The 20962-nt window shown below is 52.8% G+C and overlaps 1 protein-coding gene across 3 annotated transcripts in view; it reads right to left on the bottom strand.

Annotated features, from left to right (window-relative positions):
* The window catches only part of EIF2AK3 (eukaryotic translation initiation factor 2 alpha kinase 3), a 106420-nt gene that overhangs the window by 60647 nt on the left and 24811 nt on the right, over positions 1-20962 (bottom strand). For 2 of the 3 annotated variants that reach the window (XM_075346675.1, XM_075346691.1), the window contains exons 7-9: positions 20498-20638; positions 19961-20083; positions 917-1021 (exon numbers count right to left, since the gene is read on the bottom strand). In XM_075346675.1, the coding sequence (XP_075202790.1) occupies positions 917-1021; positions 19961-20083; positions 20498-20638 (369 nt within the window). The remainder of the gene's footprint in view (positions 1-916; positions 1022-19960; positions 20084-20497; positions 20639-20962) is intronic. The other variant, XM_075346683.1, reaches the window with a different exon arrangement.

The following is a 20962-nucleotide window of genomic DNA, read 5'->3' as shown; positions in this document are numbered from 1 at the left end:
TGCAGCTCTGGAGTATAATACAGGAGGTAATACTTGTATGGAATATAATCAACACTGTTACCTATGTACAACAAAACAATGACATGAGTGCGGATGGATCACTGCATGCATACAATTTATGTTGCAATCATTATACAACCACGATACGCATGGACACTAGTAGTGAGGATTTGGATTGAGCATTTGCCCGGTGAGCAACTGAACATGAAGGGAAAGGGGGGAATGTAGCCTCAGAACGTCTTCAGACCTTACAATAAAATTGAGACAGATCACATGAATCTGGTGCTCAAAATTTCTGGGATATTACAGATCTGTAGTCGAGGAGTTAAAGGGAATGTGACACCAGGTTGTTTCTCACCATTCTGAGAGCAGCATAATGTAGGAGCAGAGACCCTGATTCCAGCGATGTGTCACTTACTGAGCTGTTTGCTGTCATTTTGATAAATTCCCTGTTTTCTTTGCTGCAGATCTAGCAGTTATTTGAATGTGGAGCTTTATATCCCCACCCAGAGCACTGATTAGCAGCTTCATGCCCATATACAATGTACACAGAAAACTGCCAATCAGTGGCGGAGGCAGGGTTAGAGAGCCGATGATGCTGGACTACCTGCATGCCAAGTAGCCCTGTAATGATAATCTCCTGGTGATTAATCAGTGATTTCATCAAAACTACACTAAGCAGCCCAGTAAGTGACACATCACTGGAATCAGGATCTCTGCCCCTACATTCTGACAATTAAAATTAGGTGGCAAAACCTGGTGACAGATTCCCTTTAATAGTAAGACTGCAGATGTGAAGGCTCCCCAAAACCATGCTGTCCACATTATGTGTCCCTATCCCCAAATGGAGGACATTACAGGGTGGAGGCGGCACAAGGACAATGGTGGGAGTGATGTCAGACAGTACACCATGTACCGAAAGCAGAAGGGTGCTGGCCAGGAAAGAGGGCCGGGCGGACAGCGGCTACAGGGGGCAGAGGAGATCTGCGCTTGTCAAGCCTGATGGATTCTCCGTTCTTTGCTGGAAACAAGGTATAAAAGGTCAGAAGGAAACAACAGTCTGTGGGGTAACAGTGCCGTGGTCATAAAGTGCCCTGGGGAAGGTGGCGCCTCGTCACCCCAGACTACAGGGATGTCAGAGAGAATACTCCCTAATCGGGGACACCAACCCCACAGGAAGTGCTGGTGATTTGTCTGGACCCCCTGGATGCCATCTTTATATATACACACACTTTAAGATATTACGATGGCTAATGTACTTTTAAATACAAGAATAAAAAGACTGTGTATTCCTATATATTGCAACTACAGCAATGGTAGAAAAACAATTATAATGGCAATTGTCAGAAGCAGATCTTATCCTTTACCCTGTGGCAGGCTGAAACCCTGACGCGCGTTTCGGTTGTCAGTTACTTAAGATGAATTGTCAGAAATAACGTCAGAAAATATTTGTTTGACTTTGTATGCTATTTATATAACTAACTGCAGATTGTGGTACAGCAAGTATTTATATGTTATTGCATTTTCCTGTGGCACTCTGATGAATTTGTCTTTTTTGGATTTTTCCTAAAAAAAAAAAAAAAAAAAAAAAAATATATATAAAAATGAAGGGAATTTTGTTACTTACCGTAAATTCCTTTTCTTCTAGCTCCTATTGGGAGACCCAGACGATTGGTGTATAGCACTGCCTCCGGAGGCCACACAAAGCAATTACACTAAAAAGTGTAAGGCCCCTCCCCTTCTGGCTATACACCCCCAGTGGGATCACTGGCTCACCAGTTTTAGTGCAAAAGCAAGAAGGAGGAAAGCCAAGAACTGGTTTAAACAAATTCACTCCGAAGATACGTCGGAGAACTGAAAACCGTTCAACATGAACAACATGTGTACCCGAAAAACAACCAAAAATCCCGAAGGACAACAGGGCGGGTGCTGGGTCTCCCAATAGGAGCTAGAAGAAAAGGAATTTACGGTAAGTAACAAAATTCCCTTCTTCTTCGGCGCTCCATTGGGAGACCCAGACGATTGGGACGTCCAAAAGCTGTCCCTGGGTGGGTAAAGAATACCTCATGTTAGAGCTGCAAGACAGCCCTCCCCTATAGGGAGGCAACTGCCGCCTGCAGGACTCTTCTACCTAGGCTGGCGTCCGCCGAAGCATAGGTATGCACCTGATAATGTTTGGTGAAAGTGTGCAGACTCGACCAGGTAGCTGCCTGGCACACCTGTTGAGCCGTAGCCTGGTGTCGCAATGCCCAGGACGCACCCACGGCTCTGGTAGAATGGGCCTTCAGCCCTGATGGAACCGGAAGCCCAGCAGAACGGTAGGCTTCAAGAATTGGTTCTTTGATCCATCGAGCCAGGGTGGCCTTAGAAGCCTGCGACCCTTTGCACTTACCAGCGACAAGGACAAAGAGTGCATCCGAACGGCGCAAGGGCGCCGTGCGGGAAATGTAGATTCTGAGTGCTCTCACCAGATCCAACAAATGTAAATCCTTCTCATACCGATGAACTGCATGAGGACAAAACGAAGGCAAAGAGATATCCTGATTAAGATGAAAAGAGGATACCACCTTCGGGAGAAACTCCTGAATGGGGCGCAGCACTACCTTGTCCTGGTGGAAGACCAGGAAGGGAGCCTTGGATGATAGCGCTGCCAGCTCAGACACTCTCCGAAGAGATGTGATCGCTACCAGAAAAGCCACTTTCTGTGATAGTCTAGAAAGTGAAACCTCTCTCAGAGGCTCGAAGGGCGGCTTCTGGAGGGCAACTAGTACCCTGTTCAGATCCCATGGATCTAACGGCCGCTTGTACGGGGGTACGATATGGCAAACCCCCTGTAGGAACGTGCGCACCTTAGGAAGGCGTGCCAAACGCCTCTGAAAAAAGACGGATAGCGCCGAGACCTGACCTTTAAGGGAGCCGAGCGACAAACCTTTTTCTAACCCAGATTGCAGGAAAGAAAGAAAGGTAGGCAAAGCAAATGGCCAGGGGGACACTCCCTGAGCAGAGCACCAGGATAAGAATATCCTCCACGTTCTGTGGTAGATCTTAGCGGACGTGGGCTTCCTAGCCTGTCTCATGGTGGCAACGACCCCTTGGGATAATCCTGAAGACGCTAGGATCCAGGACTCAATGGCCACACAGTCAGGTTCAGGGCCGCAGAATTCCGATGGAAAAACGGCCCTTGGGACAGTAAGTCTGGTCGGTCTGGTAGTGCCCACGGTTGGCCGACCGTGAGCTGCCACAGATCCGGATACCACGCCCTCCTCGGCCAGTCTGGGGCGACGAGTATGACGCGGCTGCAATCGGATCTGATCTTGCGTAGCACTCTGGGCAAGAGTGCCAGAGGTGGAAACACATAAGGGAGCCGGAACTGCGACCAATCTTGCACTAGGGCGTCTGCCGCCAGCGCCCTTTGATCGCGAGACCGTGCCATGAAGGTTGGGACCTTGTTGTTGTGCCGGGACGCCATGAGGTCGACGTCCGGCCTTCCCCATCGGCGACAGATTTCCTGAAACACGTCTGGGTGAAGGGACCATTCCCCTGCGTCCATGCCCTGGCGGCTGAGGAAGTCTGCTTCCCAGTTTTCTACGCCGGGGATGTGAACTGCGGATACGGTGGAGGCCGTGGCTTCCACCCACATCAGAATCCGCCGGACTTCCTGGAAGGCTTGCCGACTGCGTGTCCCCCCTTGGTGGTTGATGTATGCCACCGCTGTGGAGTTGTCCGACTGAATTCGGATCTGCCTTCCTTCCAGCCACTGCTGGAAGGCTAGTAGGGCAAGATACACTGCTCTGATTTCCAGAACATTGATCTGAAGGGTGGACTCCTGCTGAGTCCACGTACCCTGAGCTCTGTGGTGGAGAAGAAGGGAATTTTGTTACTTACCGTAAATTCCTTTTCTTCTAGCTCTTATTGGGAGACCCAGACGATTGGGGTATAGCTACTGCCCTCTGGAGGCCACACAAAGCACTACATTAAAAGTGCAAGGCCCCTCCCCCTCTGGCTATACCCCCCCCGTGGTATCACGGGTTCTCCAGTTTTAGTGCCAAAGCAAGAAGGAGGAAGCCAATAACTGGTTTAAACAAATTAACTCCGAATAACATCGGAGAACTGAAAAACCGTTCAACATGAACAACATGTGTACCCGCAAACAACAAAAAAACATCCCGAAGGACAACAGGGCGGGTGCTGGGTCTCCCAATAAGAGCTAGAAGAAAAGGAATTTACGGTAAGTAACAAAATTCCCTTCTTCTTCAGCGCTCTATTGGGAGACCCAGACGATTGGGACGTCCAAAAGCTGTCCCTGGGTGGGTAAAGAAATACCTCATGTTAGAGCTGCAAAACAGCCCTCCCCTACGGGGGTGTCACTGCCGCCTGCAGGACTCTTCTACCTAAGCTGGCATCCGCCGAAGCATAGGTATGCACCTGATAATGCTTGGTGAAAGTGTGCAGACTGGACCAGGTAGCTGCCTGGCACACCTGTTGAGCCGAAGCCTGGTGACGTAATGCCCAGGACGCACCCACGGCTCTAGTTGAGTGGGCTTTTAGCCCTGAAGGAACCAGAAGCCCCGCAGAACGGTAGGCCTCTAGAATTGGTTCTTTGATCCATCGAGCCAGGGTGGCTTTAGAAGCCTGCAACCCCTTGCGCGGACCAGCGACAAGGACAAAAAGTGCATCGGCACGGCGCATGGGCGCCGTGCGGGAAATGTAGATTCTGAGTGCTCTCACCAGATCTAGCAAACGTAAGTCCTTTTCATACCGGTGAACCGGATGAGGACAAAAAGAAGGCAAGGATATATCCTGATTAAGATGAAAAGAGGATACGACCTTAGGGAGAAACTCCGGAATAGGGCGCAGCACTACCTTGTCCTGGTGGAACACCAGGAAGGGAGCCTTGGATGACAGAGCTGCCAGCTCAGACACTCGCCGAAGCGACGTGATCGCAACAAGAAACGCCACTTTCTGTGACAGCCGAGAAAAGGAAACTTCCTTCAGAGGCTCGAAGGGCGGCTTCTGGAGAGCAACTAGTACCCTGTTCAGATCCCATGGATCTAACGGCCGCTTGTACGGGGGCACAATATGACAGACCCCCTGCAGGAACGTGCGCACCTTAGAAAGACGTGCTAGACGCTTCTGAAAAAACACGGATAGTGCCGAAACTTGCCCTTTAAGGGAGCTGAGCGACAAGCCCTTTTCTAACCCCGATTGCAGGAAGGAAAGAAACTTGGGCAATGCAAATGGCCAGGGAGACACTCCCTGAGCAGAGCACCAGGATAAGAAAATCTTCCACGTTCTGTGGTAGATCTTAGCCGAATTCGACTTTCTAGCTTGTCTCATTGTGGCAACAACTCCTTGAGATAATCCTGCAGATGCTAGGATCCAGGACTCAATGGCCACACAGTCAGGTTCAGGGCCGCAGAATTCTGATGGAAAGAAGGGAATTTTGTTTACTTACCGTAAATTCCTTTTCTTCTAGCTCCAATTGGGAGACCCAGACAATTGGGTGTATAGCTATTGCCTCTGGAGGCCACACAAAGTATTACACTTAAAAGTGTAAGGCCCCTCCCCTTCTGGCTATACACCCCCAGTGGGATCACTGGCTCACCAGTTTTAGTGCCAAAGCAAGAAGGAGGAAAGCCAATAACTGGTTTAAAGACCAATTCAATCCGAGGAAACATCGGAGAACTGAACCATACCACATGAACAACATGTGTACCCGAAAAAACAGAAAAAACCCAGAGAAAACAGGGCGGGTGCTGGGTCTCCCAATTGGAGCTAGAAGAAAAGGAATTTACGGTAAGTAAACAAAATTCCCTTCTTCTTTTTCGCTCCTAATTGGGAGACCCAGACAATTGGGACGTCCAAAAGCAGTCCCTGGGTGGGTAAAAGAATACCTCGTGATAGGGCCGTCAAACAGCCCTTTCCTACAGGTGGGCAATTGCCGCCTGAAGGACTTATCTACCTAAGCTGGCGTCTGCCGAAGCGTAGGTATGCACCTGAAAATGCTTGGTAAAAGTATGCAGACCCAATCAGGTAGGTGCCTGACACACCTGCTGAGCCGTAGCCTGGTGCCGTAATGTCCAGGATGCACCCACGGCTCTGGTAGAATGGGCCTTCGGCCTTGAGAGAACCAGAAGCCCAGTAGAACTGTAGGTTTCAAGAATTGGTTCCTCGATCCCCCGAGCAAGGGTGGATTTGGAAGCTTGCGACTGTTTACGCCGACCAGCGACAAGGACAAAGAGTGCATCCGGGTGGCGCAGGAGCGCCATGCGGGAAGTAGAACCTGAGTGCTCTCACCAGAACCAACAGATGCAAATCTTTCTGAAATTGATGGACTGGACGAGGACACAAAGAAGGTGAGGTGATATCCTGATTGATATGAAAGTGGGATACCACCTTAGGGAGAAATTCCGGAACCGGACGCAGAACTACCCTGTCCTGGTGAAGGACCAGGAAGGGAGTTTGTATGAGAGCGTTGCTAGCTCGGAAACTCTCCTAAGAGACGAGACCGTTACTAGAAGGCCACTTCCCGTGAAAAGCGGGAAGGGAGACATCCTTCAAAGGCTCGAAAGGCGGCATCTGGAGAGCAATTAGAACCTTGTTCAGATCTCAGGGCTCTAACGGCCGCTTGTACGGAGTGCTGAGAAGACAAACTCCCCGTAGGAACGTGCGTACCTGAGGAAGTTGTCGTTTCTAAAAAAATACAGATAGCGCTGAGACTTGTCCCTAAAGGGAACTGAGCGACAACCCATTTTCCTACCTAGATTGCAGGAAGGAAGGAAACATAGACGATGCAACCGGCCAGGGAGAAACACCCTGCGCCAAGCACCGAGATAAGAATATCTTCCACGTCCTGTGGTCAATCTTGGCGGACGTTGGTATGCTAGCCTGTCTCATGGTGGCAACCACGTCCTGAGGTAATCCTGACGACACTAGGTTCCAGGACTCATACCACAACATCCTCGGCCAATTTGTAGCGACGAGGATGGCGCGGCCGCAGTCGGTCTTGATCTAGCGCAGAACTCTGGGCAACAATGCCAGAGGTGGCACCTAAGGTAGCTGGAACTGCGACCAATGCTGAACTAAGGCGTTTGCCGCCAGAGCTCGATGATTGTGAAACCGTGCCATGAAGCTGGCACATTGTTGTTGTGCCGTGACGCCATTAGATCGACGTCCGGCCTCTGTCAGCGGCGCCAGATCTCCTGAAACCCGTCCGGGTGAGGAGACCATACTCTTTCGGCCACACCTCAGCGACTTAGGAAGTCAGCTTCCTAGTTTCCACACTTGGGATGTGAATTGTGGATATGGTGGATGCCGTGTCTTCCACCCACATCAGAACCTGCCGGACTTCCTGGAAGGCTTGCCGGTTGCGCGTTCTTCCTTGGTGGTTGATGTATGCCACCGCTGTGGAGCTGTCCGACTGAAGCCGGATATGCTTGCTTTCCAGCCGCTGTTGGAAGGTTTGTAGGGCAAGATACACTGCTCTGTGTTCAAGAACATTGATCTGAAGGGTGGACTCTTGCTGAGTCCACGTACCCTGAGCGCTGTAGTGGAGAAAAACTGCTCCCCACCCTGATAGACTCGCGTCTGTCGTAACTATCGCCCAGGATGGGGATAGGAAGGACCTTCTTTTTGACCAAGAGGTGGGAAGAAGCCACCACCGTAGAGATTCCTTGGCCGCCTGAGAAAGAACGACGACTCTGTTGAGGGACGTCGACTCCTCGTCCCATTGGCGGAGAATGTCCTATTGTAGTGGACGCAGTAAAACTGCGCGAAAGGAACTGCCTCCATTGCTACCATCTTACGTAGGAAGTGCATGAGGCGTCTCAATGTGTGCGACTGGTTCTTAAAGAAGAGCTTGCAGCCCGTAGTGAATGCTGTTTGTCTAGCGGAAGCTTCACTATCGCTGAGAGAGTAAGAAACTCTATGCCTAGATATGTTATCGATAGGGTCGGGGTCGGATCTGACTTTAAAAAGTTGATGATCCACCCAAAACTCTAGAGAGTCTCCAGCGCAACGTTCGGGCAGTGTTGGCATGTTTCCTAAGAGAGTGCCTTGACAAGTAGATCGTCTAAATACGGGATCACAGAGTGACCCTGAGAGTGCAGGACTGTGACTACTGCTGCCCTGACCTTGGCGAAGACCAGTGGGACTGTCGCTAGCCGGAAGGTAGAGCTACGAACAGAAGGTGTTCGTCTCCTATAACGAAGCGTAGAAACGCTAGTGCTCTGGATCAATCGGCACGTGTGGATAAGCATCCTTGATGCCTAATGATGCTAGGAAATATCCTTGGGACCTTGAGGCGATGACATGGCGGAGGGATTCCATCCGGAACCGCCTGGTGTCCACGAGCTTGCTGAGCATTTTTAGATCCAGAACGGGACGGAACGGCCCGTTGTTATAGGTACCGCAAAGAATTTGGGGTAAAAACCGTGACCTTGTTCCTGAAGAGGAACGGGGGTCATCACTCTTTCTGCCTATAGAGTGCACCCTGTTTGCAGAAGAGCAGCGGCTCGGCCGGGAGGTGGAGAAATTCTGAAGAATCGAGTTGGAGGACGAGAAGTGAGCTCTATCCTGTACCCGTGAGACAGAATGTCTCACACTCAATGGTCATTGACCTATGGCAGCTAAATATCGCCAAGGCGGGAGAGCCTGCTACCGACCGAGGCCGCAAGTCATGAGGAAGCCGCCTTGGAAGCGGGTTTTCAGACTGTCGCTTTTTTGGGCGTGACTGAGCCCGCTAAGAATCTGAGCTCCTCTGATCCTTTTGAGTCCACATTGGACGAGGAAAAATGGGACCTGCCCGAGCCTCGAAAAGGCCGAAAACCCCGACTGCCTCTTGCTCTGTTGGGGTTTGTTGTGTCCGGGCTGAGGAAAGGATGAATCCTTACCCCTGGACTGTTTAATGGTTACATCCAACGCTCACCAAACAGTCGGTCAGCAGAAAAAGGCAACTGGTTAGGCAACCTTTTTTGGAAGCAGAATCTGCCTTCCATTCACTTAACGAGCAGACCAGGCTCTGCTTAAAAACACGGAGTAGCGGAGGCTACCGCCGCACGGTTCGCAGAGTCCAGGACAACCTGAATCGCGTAAGAAAACAAATGCGGACATTTGAGAGGTTAAGGATGCCACCTGCGGCACAGATGTACGTGTAACCGTGTCAATCTGTGTAAGACAAGCTGAAATAGCTTGGAGTGCCAAAAGGGAGAGAATGCCGGAGCCAACGGTGCGCCGACAGCCTCATAGATGGCTTTCGACCAGAGATCCATCTGTCTGTCAGTGGCATCTTTGAGTGCAGTTCCATCTCCCATTGCAACTATGGATCTAGCTACCAGCCTGGAGATTGGAGGATGCCGCTTGGGACACTGGGTCCAGTCCTTGACCAAGTCAGGGGACAGGGATAACGTGTATCCTAAGCCGTTTGGAGAAGCGCATATCTGGATAAGCGTGGTGTTCCTGGACTGCCTCTCTGAAGGCAGAGTGGTCCAGAAAAATACGTGAAGCTGACTCCTCCACTGGAGGAGCTGTGAGAAATAACCCACATTCTATAGATGGACGCTATAAGATTATTTACTATGGCGTCACGATCAGGTGTATCCAGATTGAGAGCGGTCTCAGGATCCGAATCCTGAGCCGCTACTTCCGCCTCATTACACAGCGAGTCCTTCTGCTAGGACCCTGATGAAACCGAGGCCGCTCATAGTGAGCCCGCTTAGGCTGTCTGGGACTGACGTCCGTGCAGAGCCGTGACTCTGGGATGCGTGTGACATTCCCGGAGCTGTTAGTTGTTCACACTGAGGGGGGCCATGGATCAATGATTCAACAGTGCCCATATTGTGAGAGACATGTCCGGACTGCTAGGCTTCTAGTATCATAGCCATAGTCTCAGAAAAACTGTCAGTAAATACTGCAGACACCGTCCTCATCCCCTGGCCATTAGTGCATACAATGGGAGTCTATGTAACCTGCCGGCCGTATAGCCGTACATGCTGTACCAGCTGTATAGAAAAAACATGTGGTTCTGCACCTTTGTTTTACACAGAGAATATGCTGATAACTCCTCCGCATAATCCAGGAGGGTATATACAACGTGCGACCAAACAGTGCAATGTATATAGTACAAGCATATCTATAAGTGCACTTCTGCACTAGTGGGGTTAGCACCACAGGTGCTGCTTAACGCCTGTTACAGCGATTGTGTGACTATCAGAATGCCAGGGTCTTCCACACTTGTCTCTGTATCGTACAGAAACTGACACTAATGGCTGCCGGCGTCCTTGTAGAGAAGGAAGCCGTGGGCGTGCCTGAGAAAGTGCGGGAATCCGGATTCACAGTGCACACAGTGAGAGGGGTGGAGTATGCAAAACATACTCCAGCTCTCAGCGCTGCAGTGCTATGCAGCGTCACGCCCCTACCCTGACTGTCAGGGCTGTGGGCGGTAACGAAGGGAGACTAGGCCCAGAAGCCGGGGACTCGTAGCGGCCGGCGCGACCGATTCTAGAAGTGGCCAGCGTCCCGCCCCTCTCCTGACTGGCAGGTCTGGGGGCGGGAACGAACGGAAGCAGGCCGCAAAAGCCGGGGACTCTAGTTATCAGTGCGGCCGCCGTAAAAGCGCGGGCCGCGCTGAAGTCCCCGGCGCACCACAAGTGCCAGCCGCGCCGCAGTCCCAGCGGCCGGCGCGACCGATTCCTAGAAGTGGACAGCGTCCCGCCCCTCTCCTGACTGGCAGGTCTGGGGGCGGGAACGAACGGAAGCAGGCCGCAAAAGCCGGGGACTCTAGTTATCAGCGCGGCCGCCGTAAAAGCGCAGGCCGCGCTGAAGTCCCCGGCGCACTACAAGTGCCAGCCGCGCCGCAGTCCCAGCGGCCGGCGCGACCGTTTCCCAGAAGTGTGCCTGCTTCAGCGAAGCTGAATGAGGCCATGGCACAGGCGCCGCAGCGCTGATGTCCCCCGGCGCACTACAACACCCAGCATGCTGCGGTGTGAGCGCCAAATGCACGGGGACACAGAGTACCTTGAGGAAGCAGGGCCATGTCCCTGATGTACTCCGCTCCATCCAGCATCTTCTCCAGGGGCTGTAGATGGAGCACGGTCTCAGTGCCTGGAGACCGGTAAATCCCACTTCACCCAGAGCCCTGTAAAAAGGGATGGGGAAGGAATCAGCATGTGGGCTCCTGCCGCCGTACCCGCAATGGGTACCTCAACCTTACAAACACCTCCGACATACAGTGGGGTGAGAAGGGAGCATGCTGGGGACCCTTAGTATGGGCCCTCTATTCTTCCATCCGACATAGTCAGCAGCTGCTGCTGACTAAAAAGTGGAGCTATGCGTGGATGTGTTGCCTCCTTCGCACAAAGCACAAAACTGGTGAGCCAGTGATCCCACTGGGGGTGTATAGCCAGAAGGGGAGGGGCCTTACACTTTTAAGTGTAATACTTTGTGTGGCCTCCAGAGGCAATAGCTATACACCCAATTGTCTGGGTCTCCCAATTAGGAGCGAAAAAGAAAACGGCCCTTGGGACAGTAAGTCTGGTCGGTCTGGCAGTGACCACGGTCGACCGATCGTGAGATGCCACAGATCCGGATACCACGACCTCCTCGGCCAGTCTGGAGCGACGAGTATGATGCGGCTGCACTCGGATCTGATCTTGCGTAGCACTCTGGGCAAGAGCGCCAGAGGCGGAAACACGTATGGGAGCTGAAACTGCGACCAATCTTGAACCAAGGCGTCTGCCGCCAGAGCTCTTTGATCGCGCGACCTCGCCATGAATGCCGGGACCTTGTTGTTGTGCCGGGATGCCATTAGGTCGACGTCCGGCACTCCCCAGCGGCGACAGATTTCCTGAAACACGTCCGGGTGAAGGGACCATTCCCCTGCGTCCATGCCCTGGCGACTGAGGAAGTCTGCTTCCCAGTTTTCTACGCCTGGGATGTGAACCGCGGATATGGTGGATGCTCTGTCCTCCACCCACATTAGAATGCGCCGGACTTCTTGGAAGGCTTGCCGACTGCGCGTCCCTCCTTGGTGGTTGATGTATGCCACCGCTGTGGAGTTGTCCGATTGGATTCGGATCTGCTTTCCTTCCAGCCACTGTTGGAAGGCCAGTAGGGCAAGATACACTGCCCTGATTTCCAGAACATTGATCTGAAGGGTGGACTCCTGCGGAGTCCACGTCCCCTGAGCCCTGTGGTGGAGAAATACTGCTCCCCACCCTGACAGACTCGCATCTGTCGTGACTACTGCCCAGGATGGGGGCAGGAAGGATCTTCCCTGAGACAATGAGGTGGGAAGGAGCCACCATTGTAGAGAGTCCTTGGCCGTCTGGGAAAGCGAGACTTTCCTGTCCAGGGACGTTGACTTCCCGTCCCATTGGCGGAGAATGTCCCATTGAAGTGGGCGCAGATGAAACTGCGCAAAGGGAACTGCTTCCATGGCTGCCACCATCTTCCCTAGGAAATGCATGAGGCGCCGCAAGGGACGCAACTGGCCCTGCAGAAGAGATTGCACCCCTGTCTGTAGTGACCGCTGCTTGTTCAGCGGAAGCTTCACTATCGCTGCTAGAGTATGAAACTCCATGCCAAGATACGTTAGTGATTGAGTCGGTGATAGGATCGACTTTGGAAAGTTGATGATCCATCCGAAAGACTGTAGGGTCTCCAGCGTAGCATTCAGGCTGCGCTGACATGCCTCTTGAGAGGGAGCTTTGACCAATAAATCGTCTAGGTAAGGGATCACCGAGTGTCCCTGAGAGTGCAAGACTGCTACCACCGCCGCCATGACCTTGGTGAAGACCCGTGGGGCTGTCGCCAGACCAAATGGCAGAGCTACGAACTGAAAATGGTCGTCTCCTATCACAAAACGTAGAAAACGTTGATGTTCTGTAGCAATTGGCACGTGGAGATAAGCATCTTTGATGTCTATTGAGGCAAAGAAGTCTCCTCTGGACATTGAGGCAATGACAGAACGCAGGGTTTCCATCCGGAACTTCCTGGCGTGCACATGTTTGTTGAGCCGTTTTAGGTCCAGAACAGGACGGAACGAGCCGTCCTTTTTTGGAACCACAAAGAGATTGGAGTAAAACCCTTGCCCTTGTTCCTGAGGAGGGACTGGGATCACCACTCCTTCCGCTCTTAGGGAGTCCACCGCCTGCAGCAGAGCATCTGCTCGGTCTGGATGTGGGGAGGTTCTGAAGAACCGAGCTGGAGGACGAGAATTGAACTCTATTCTGTACCCGCGAGACAAAATGTCCGTCACCCACCGGTCTTTGACCTGTGACATCCAAATGCCGGAAAAGCGGGAGAGCCTGCCCCCGACCGGCGATGCGGAGGGAGGGGGCTGGAAGTCATGAGGTAGCCGCTTTGGAAGTGGTACCTCCATTTGCTTTCTTGGGGCGCGTGTGAGCCCGCCACGAATCTGAGTTTCTTTGCGTCCTCTGAGTCCCTTTGGACGAGGTAAACGGTGTCTTGCCCGAACCTCGAAAGGACTGAAACCTCTGCTGCCACTTTTTCTGCTGAGGTTTGGTTGTTCTGGGTTGTGGTAAAGAGGAGTCTTTACCCTTAGACTGCTTAATGATATCAGCCAATGGCTCGCCAAACAGTCTATCTCTAGATAAAGGCAAACTGGTTAAACATTTTTTGGAACCAGCATCTGCTTTCCAGTCCTTTAACCACAAGGCTCTGCGCAAAACTACCGAATTGGCGGACGCCATTGAGGTGCGACTGGTAGATTCTAGGACCGCATTGATAGCGTAAGACGCAAACGCCGACATCTGCGTGGTAAGGTGCGCCACTTGCGGCACTGCTGGATGTATGATAGCATCCACTTTTGCTAAGCCAGCTGAAATAGCCTGGAGTGCCCATACGGCTGCGAATGCCGGAGCAAACGACGCGCCGATAGCTTCATAGACAGATTTTAACCAAAGGTCCATCTGTCTGTCATTGGCATCTTTAAGTGAAGCGCCATCCTCCACTGCAACTATGGACCTAGCTGCGAGTTTGGAAATCGGGGGGTCTACCTTTGGACACTGTGTCCAGCGCTTGACCACCTCAGGGGGGAAAAGGAAACGCGTATCTTTAGATCGTTTAGAGAAACGCCTTTCTGGGTGAGCGTCGTGCTTCTGGATTGATTCTCTGAAGTCAGCGTGATCCAACAAAGCACTCAATTTACGCTTGGGATAAAGGAAACGAAACTTCTCCTGCTCCGCAGCCGCCTCTTCTGCTGAAGGGGCTGGGGGAGAAATATCCAACAGCCTATTGATGGCTGAGATAAGGTCGTTTACCATGGCATCCCCATCAGGGGTATCCAGGTTGAGAGGGGTTCCAGGAATGGATTCCTGATCACTCTCATCAGACACATCACAGGGAGACTGATTGCGCTGAGACCCTGAGCAGTGTGATGACGTCGAGGGTCTTTCCCAGCGAGCTCGCTTAGGGTGGCTGGGGCTATCATCTGAGTCATAATCCTCGGCCTGTGAAGCCGGGGACCCCCCTGTGGGCTGGATTAATTCCAAGTGAGGGGGACCTGAGGACAGAGGCCTCGCCGTGCCCAAAGACTGAGCCCCATGCATAGATTGCAAGGTTTCAAGGATTTTTTGCCATAGACACAGACATATTATCAGCACAAACTGCAAAGTCTGTCCCTGTCACCGGGGCAGAACTTACAAGCGTCTCAGCCTGTGTCACTACCTCTCCTGACTCCGGCTGGCGAAGCAGCACCGGGTCGGAGCATTGCACACAATGGGGGTCATCGGAGCCTGCTGGTAGATTAGCCCCACATGCAGCACACGCAGTATACACAGCCCTAGCCTTGGCAGCCTTGCGTTTTGAGGATGGCATGTTGTTGCTTCCACAGAGGGATCTGGGAGATGCAGCCAGAAGCGACCTCACAGTGCAAGAAATACAATATCTCTATATCCTACACAGTACACCGATACACCGTGAGGCACTAGAGGGACCAGCACAGAAAAATCGCTTACCGCCCGCTTAAAAAGCGGGTGTGTGGTCGCCAGATAGCCCCTAGTCCAGGTCTCCCAGAGCCTTGCGTCCTTCCTCCAGCCAGACTGCATGTAATGGCTGCCGGCGTCCTGAGAGAGAAGGGGGGCGGGCCCTGGGCGTTCCTGGCTAAGAGCGGGAAGCCTGCTTCCCTCTGTGCCTAGTGTGAGGGCTGGAGCATGTAAATCAGGCTCCAGCCCTCGTCGCTGCTAGCGAACAGCGTCTCTCCCCTACCCTGAATGACAGGGTGGGGGCGGGAACGAATCGGAGCTGCCGGCGTCCTAGGCCCAAAAAGCCGGGGACTCAATTTATAACCGCCGCCGCCGTAAAAGCGCGGACGGCGGATCCCCGGCGCACCACAAGTCACAGCAGCGCCGCCCGGTCCAGAGGGGGTCGGCGCTGCGTTCCCATACACAAAAAATCCCCCAGTAATCTGTAGGGACACTAACTCCAACGTTGCGGTCCCCGGCGCACTACAACACCCAGCCAGCCCGGAGTGTGTCTGTGCCTGCCGGGGACACAGAGTACCTGTATGATGCAGGGCCTGTCCCTGATCGTACTCCTGCTCCGTCTCCATCAGGTTCTAATGGGTCTGTGGATGGAGCCCGGCGTCAGAGCTGAGAGGCCGGCAGGATCCCACTTCCACAGAGCCCTACCAGGGGATGTGGAAGGAAAACAGCATGTGGGGCTCCAGCCCTGTACCAGCAATAGGTACCTCAACCTTACAACACCATCCAGGGGTGAGAAGGGAGCATGCTGGGGACACTATATGTGTCCTCTTTTCTTCCATCCGAAATAGTCAGCAGCTACTGCTGACTAAAATCTGTGGAGCTATGCATGGAATGTCTGACCTCCTTCGCACACAAAGCTAAAACTGGAGAACCCGTGATACCACGGGGGGGGTATAGCCAGAGGGGGAGGGGCCTTGCACTTTTAATGTAGTGCTTTGTGTGGCCTCCAGAGGGCAGTAGCTATACCCCAATCGTCTGGGTCTCCCAATAGAGCGCTGAAGAAAAACTGCTCCCCACCCTGACAGACTCGCGTCTGTCGTGACCACCGCCCAAGACGGTGGTAGGAAGGATCTTCCCTGTGATAATGAGGTGGGAAGAAGCCACCACTGCAGAGAGTCCTTGGCCGTCTGGGAAAGGGAGACTTTCCTGTCCAGGGATTTTGACTTCCCGTCCCATTGGCGGAGAATGTCCCATTGAAGTGGGCGCAGATGAAACTGCGCAAACGGAACCGCCTCCATTGCCGCCACCATCTTCCCGAGGAAGTGCATGAGGCGTCTTAAGGAGTGCGACTGACTTTGAAGGAGAGCCTGCACCCCAGTCTGTAGAGACCGCTGCTTGTCCAGCGGAAGCTTCACTATCGCTGAGAGAGTATGAAACTCCATGCCAAGATACGTTAGTGATTGGGTCGGTGACAGATTTGACTTTGAGAAGTTGATGATCCACCCGAACGTCTGGAGAGTCTCCAGTGCAACCGTCAAGCTGAGTTGGCATGCCTCTTGAGAGGGTGCCTTGACCAGTAGATCGTCCAAGTAAGGGATCACAGAGTGGCCCTGAGAGTGCAAGACTGCTACCACTGCCGCCATGATCTTGGTGAACACCCGTGGGGCTGTCGCCAGACCAAATGGCAGAGCTACGAACTGAAGATGGTCGTCTCCTATCACGAAGCGTAGAAAGCGTTGGTGCTCTGTAGCAATCGGCACGTGGAGATAAGCATCCTTGATGTCTATTGATGCTAGGAAATCTCCTTGAGACATTGAGGCAATGACTGAGCGGAGGGATTCCATCCGGAACCGCCTGGCGTTCACATGCTTGTTGAGCAGTTTTAGGTCCAGAACAGGACGGAATGAGCCGTCCTTTTTTGGCACCACAAAGAGATTGGAGTAAAAACCTTGACCTCGTTCCTGAAGAGGAACAGGGACCACCACTCCTTCTGCTCTTAGAGAATTCACCGCCTGCAGAAGGGCATCTGCTCGGTCGGGATGTGGGGAAGTTCTGAAGAACCGAGGCGGAGGACGAGAACTGAACTCTATCCTGTACCCGTGAGACAAAATGTCTGTTACCCACCGGTCTTTGACCTGTGGCAGCCAAATGTCGCAAAAGCGGGAGAGCCTGCCACCGACCGAGGATGCGGAGGGAGGCGGCCGAAAGTCATGAGGCAGCCGCCTTGGAAGCGGTACCTCCGGTTGCTTTCTTGGGGCGTGAGTGAGCCCGCCAGGAATCAGAGCTCCTTTGCTCTTTCTGAGTCCCCTTGGACGAGGAGAATTGGGGCTTGCCCGAGCCTCGAAAGGACCGAAACTTTGACTGCCACTTCCTCTGTGGAGGTTTGGTTGATCTGGGCTGGGGTAAGGAGGAGTCCTTACCTTTGGACTGTTTAATTATTTCCGCCAATTGCTCACCAAACAGTCTGTCTCCAGATAATGGCAAGCTGGTTAAACATTTTTTAGAAGCAGAATCTGCTTTCCATTCCTTTAACCACAAGGCTCTGCGCAAAACTACAGAGTTGGCGGATGCCATTGAGGTACGGCTCGTAGAGTCCAGTACCGCATTGATAGCATAGGTCGCAAACGCAGACATTTGCGTAGTTAGGGACGCCACTTGCGGCACTGCTGGACGTATGATAGAGTCCACCTGTGCCAGACCAGCTGAAATAGCTTGGAGCGCCCACACAGCCGCGAATGCTGGAGCAAACGACGCGCCAATAGCTTCATAGACAGATTTCAACCAAAGGTCCATCTGTCTGTCATTGGCATCTTTAAGTGAAGCCCCATCCTCCACTGCAACTATGGATCTAGCTGCAAGCCTGGATATTGGAGGGTCCACTTTTGGACACTGGGTCCAGCGTTTGACCACGTCAGGGGGAAAAGGATAACGGGTATCCTTAAGGCGTTTAGAAAAACGCTTGTCCGGATAAGTATTGTGTTTCTGGACTGATTCTCTGAAGTCAGAGTGGTCCAGAAAAGTGCTCAATTTACGCTTGGGATACAGGAAATGGAATTTCTCCTGCTGTGCAGCTGCCTCCTCTGCAGAAGGGGCTGGGGGAGAAATATCCAACAGTCTATTGATGGCCGCTATAAGGTCATTTACCATGGCGTCACCATCTGGCGTATCCAAATTGAGTGCGGCGTCAGGACAAGACTCCTGATCACCCACCTCTGAGCCATCATATAGAGACCCTTCTCGCTGAGACCCTGATCCGCGTGATGACGTGGAGGGTCTTTCCCAGCGAGCTCGCTTAGGCTGCCTGGGACTGTCATCGGAGTCAGAGCCCTCAGCCTGTGATGCCTGGGACCCCCTTGAATTACGGATTAATTCCAGCTGAGGGGGGCCGGGGAACATAGACACAGCGGTGTCCATGGTCTGAGCAACTGGCCTGGACTGCAAGGTCTCCAGGATTTTTGTCATAGTCACAGACATTTTATCAGCAAAGACTGCAAATTCTGTCCCCGTCACCGGGGTAGGGTTCACAGGCGTCTCTGCCTGGGCTACCACCACCATATGCTCTGGCTGACGAAGTGCCACTGGGACTGAACATTGCACACAATGAGGGTCGTTGGAGCCTGCTGGTAGATTAGCCCCACATGCTGTACAAGCAGTGAAGACAGCCCGTGCCTTGGCACCCTTGCGTTTTGCGGATGACATGCTGTTGTCTCCTCAAAGCAATATAGGGTGTACAGCCAAGAAGCGACCTTACAGTGCAGTACACAAATATAACACTGTGGCACTAGTGGGGCCGCACGTATGTGCTGCTTACCGCCCGCTTAGCGCGGGTGTGTGGTCGCCAGAAACCCGTAGCCTGGGTCCCTCAGAGCCTGTGTCCGTTCTCCAGCCAGACTGCATGTGTATAATGGCTGCCGGCGTCCTGGGGAGCTGCAAGCCTGGGGGCGGGCCTAGGGCGTGCACAGAGAAAAAGCGCGAAGCCTGTGTCCTACTGTGCTCAGTGAGAGGGCTGGAGTATGTAAATCGTGCTCCAGCCCTCGGCGCTGCCGATTGAACAACGTCTCTCCCCTACCCTGATTGACAGGGTGGGGGGCGTTAACGAAGCGGAGCTAGGCCGCAGAAGACCGGGGACTAAAGTTAGAAGCGCCGCCGCCGTAAAAGCGCGGTCGGCGCGTCCCCGGCGCACTACAAGTCGCAGCTGCGCCGCCGCTCCAGGGGCGGTCGGCGCGGCGATCCACACACATAAAGTCCCCCAGTAATCTGCAGGGACTATAAGCCCAGCGCACAGCGCTACAGTCCCCGGCGCACTAGCACACCCAGCAAGCCTGGGGTGTGCGTGGCCTGCCATACGGGGACACAGAGTACCTGAAAGTTGCAGGGCCTTGTCCCTGAACGGCACTCCCGCTCCACATCCAGCAGGTTCTATGGGTCTGTGGATGGAGCCCGGCCTCAGGGCTTGGTGGCCGGTAAGATCCCACTTCCTCAGAGCCCCTCAGGGGGATGGGGAAGGAAAACAGCATGTGGGCTCCAGCCTCCGTACCAGCAATAGGTACCTCAACCTTACAAACCGCAAGTGGGGTGAGAAGGGAGCATGCTGGGGGCCCTAGTATGGGCCCTCTTTTCTTCCATCCGATATAGTCAGCAGCTACTGCTGACTAAACAGTGGAGCTATGCGTGGATGTCTGACCTCCTTCGCACAAAGCAGAAAACTGGTGAGCCAGTGATCCCACTGGGGGTGTATAGCCAGAAGGGGAGGGGCCTTACACTTTTTAGTGTAATTGCTTTGTGTGGCCTCCGGAGGCAGTGCTATACACCAATCGTCTGGGTCTCCCAATGGAGCGCCGAAGAAAAATATTTTTTTTTTATATGCTCATAGTCCTTGTGTATTTAGTTTTTTGGTTTTCCACGTGTGGAAATGTATCTGGTGCAACAAAAGTCTACAGGACCTGACACCCAGGGGTGACCCCAACAGGATAGAATATATGGAAGTCCCTTCAGACGTCTCTCTGACGCAGACTTACCGTATGGGTACTGGAGCACGGACAGCGCGCCGTTGCTGTACTCCTCATGAGAGAACTTGTCGTTACTTAGACACTTATCAAACTCGTCTGATCCGACCAACACGGGCGTCCGGGAAGGAGAATCTAAGGAAGAAGACAGAGGATTACATCTGTACATATGTCTTGAGAAGGTGAAACTACAACTCCCAGCATTCCCCTACAACTCTCCGACACACCGGAGAGTCACAGGTGGCAGAACATAAGCAGTAATGCAGTGTGGGTCAGAAGCGTCCGGGCTCACATTTGAGAGAAGCGAGAGAGCTGTGCACAGTGAAGCCTTTGGCAACTCAGTTGCTGCCTATGCAGAGTAGAGAAGCATCGGATAAACTCCTCTTGACTGCTGCACTCTGCAAAAGGATACAGCGGCACCAAGTGAGATGTCAAAGCGGCCATGACTACTCACCGCACCAGTCCAAGGAGGAAACATGATGCCCCCATATAACTTGACACCTGAGGAAGCCCCCCGGTGGATCCAAGTCCTACAGATAAAGCACTTACGAATTAAAGGCTTCCACTTGATCCTGGGCAGAGATATTATGGCGTTTCCATCATTCCTGGTGTCCAACGCTGTGGGATTTACTGGGAATTTCTCGGATGGCCGAACAGAGGCCTGAAGATATAGTTGCCCCCGATACATCCCTGCAGAGAGGAGTGACACGTCAGAAAAGGCCATCACTTAAACAAGAACGAGCATAAAAAAGGCAAGAAGCGGCTCAGGTATTAGTGATATTAAAGCGCCATTGCAGGGTTTGGTTTTCTTTTGTCTTTATCAGCGCTGGAGTGGTGCTACTGAAGTAAGACCCCTGCAGCTATTCATACTCCCCACCCGCTGTCTTCAGCTCTTCCTGGCACGTGTCAGGTAGTGCGGTGCCATCTTGTGCCTGTAACTTCTGACTATCAGAAGTGCCCAATACAAGTCTGAGGGCCAGAACAAGGTTCACATAGACTTACGCGGGCGCCACA

This window comes from Anomaloglossus baeobatrachus, chromosome 1 (assembly GCF_048569485.1).
Source record: "Anomaloglossus baeobatrachus isolate aAnoBae1 chromosome 1, aAnoBae1.hap1, whole genome shotgun sequence".
In the NCBI taxonomy this organism is placed as follows: Eukaryota; Metazoa; Chordata; class Amphibia; order Anura; family Aromobatidae; genus Anomaloglossus; species Anomaloglossus baeobatrachus.
Note: the sequence above shows the minus strand (reverse complement) of the source record. Positions and strands in the feature narration are given on the sequence as shown.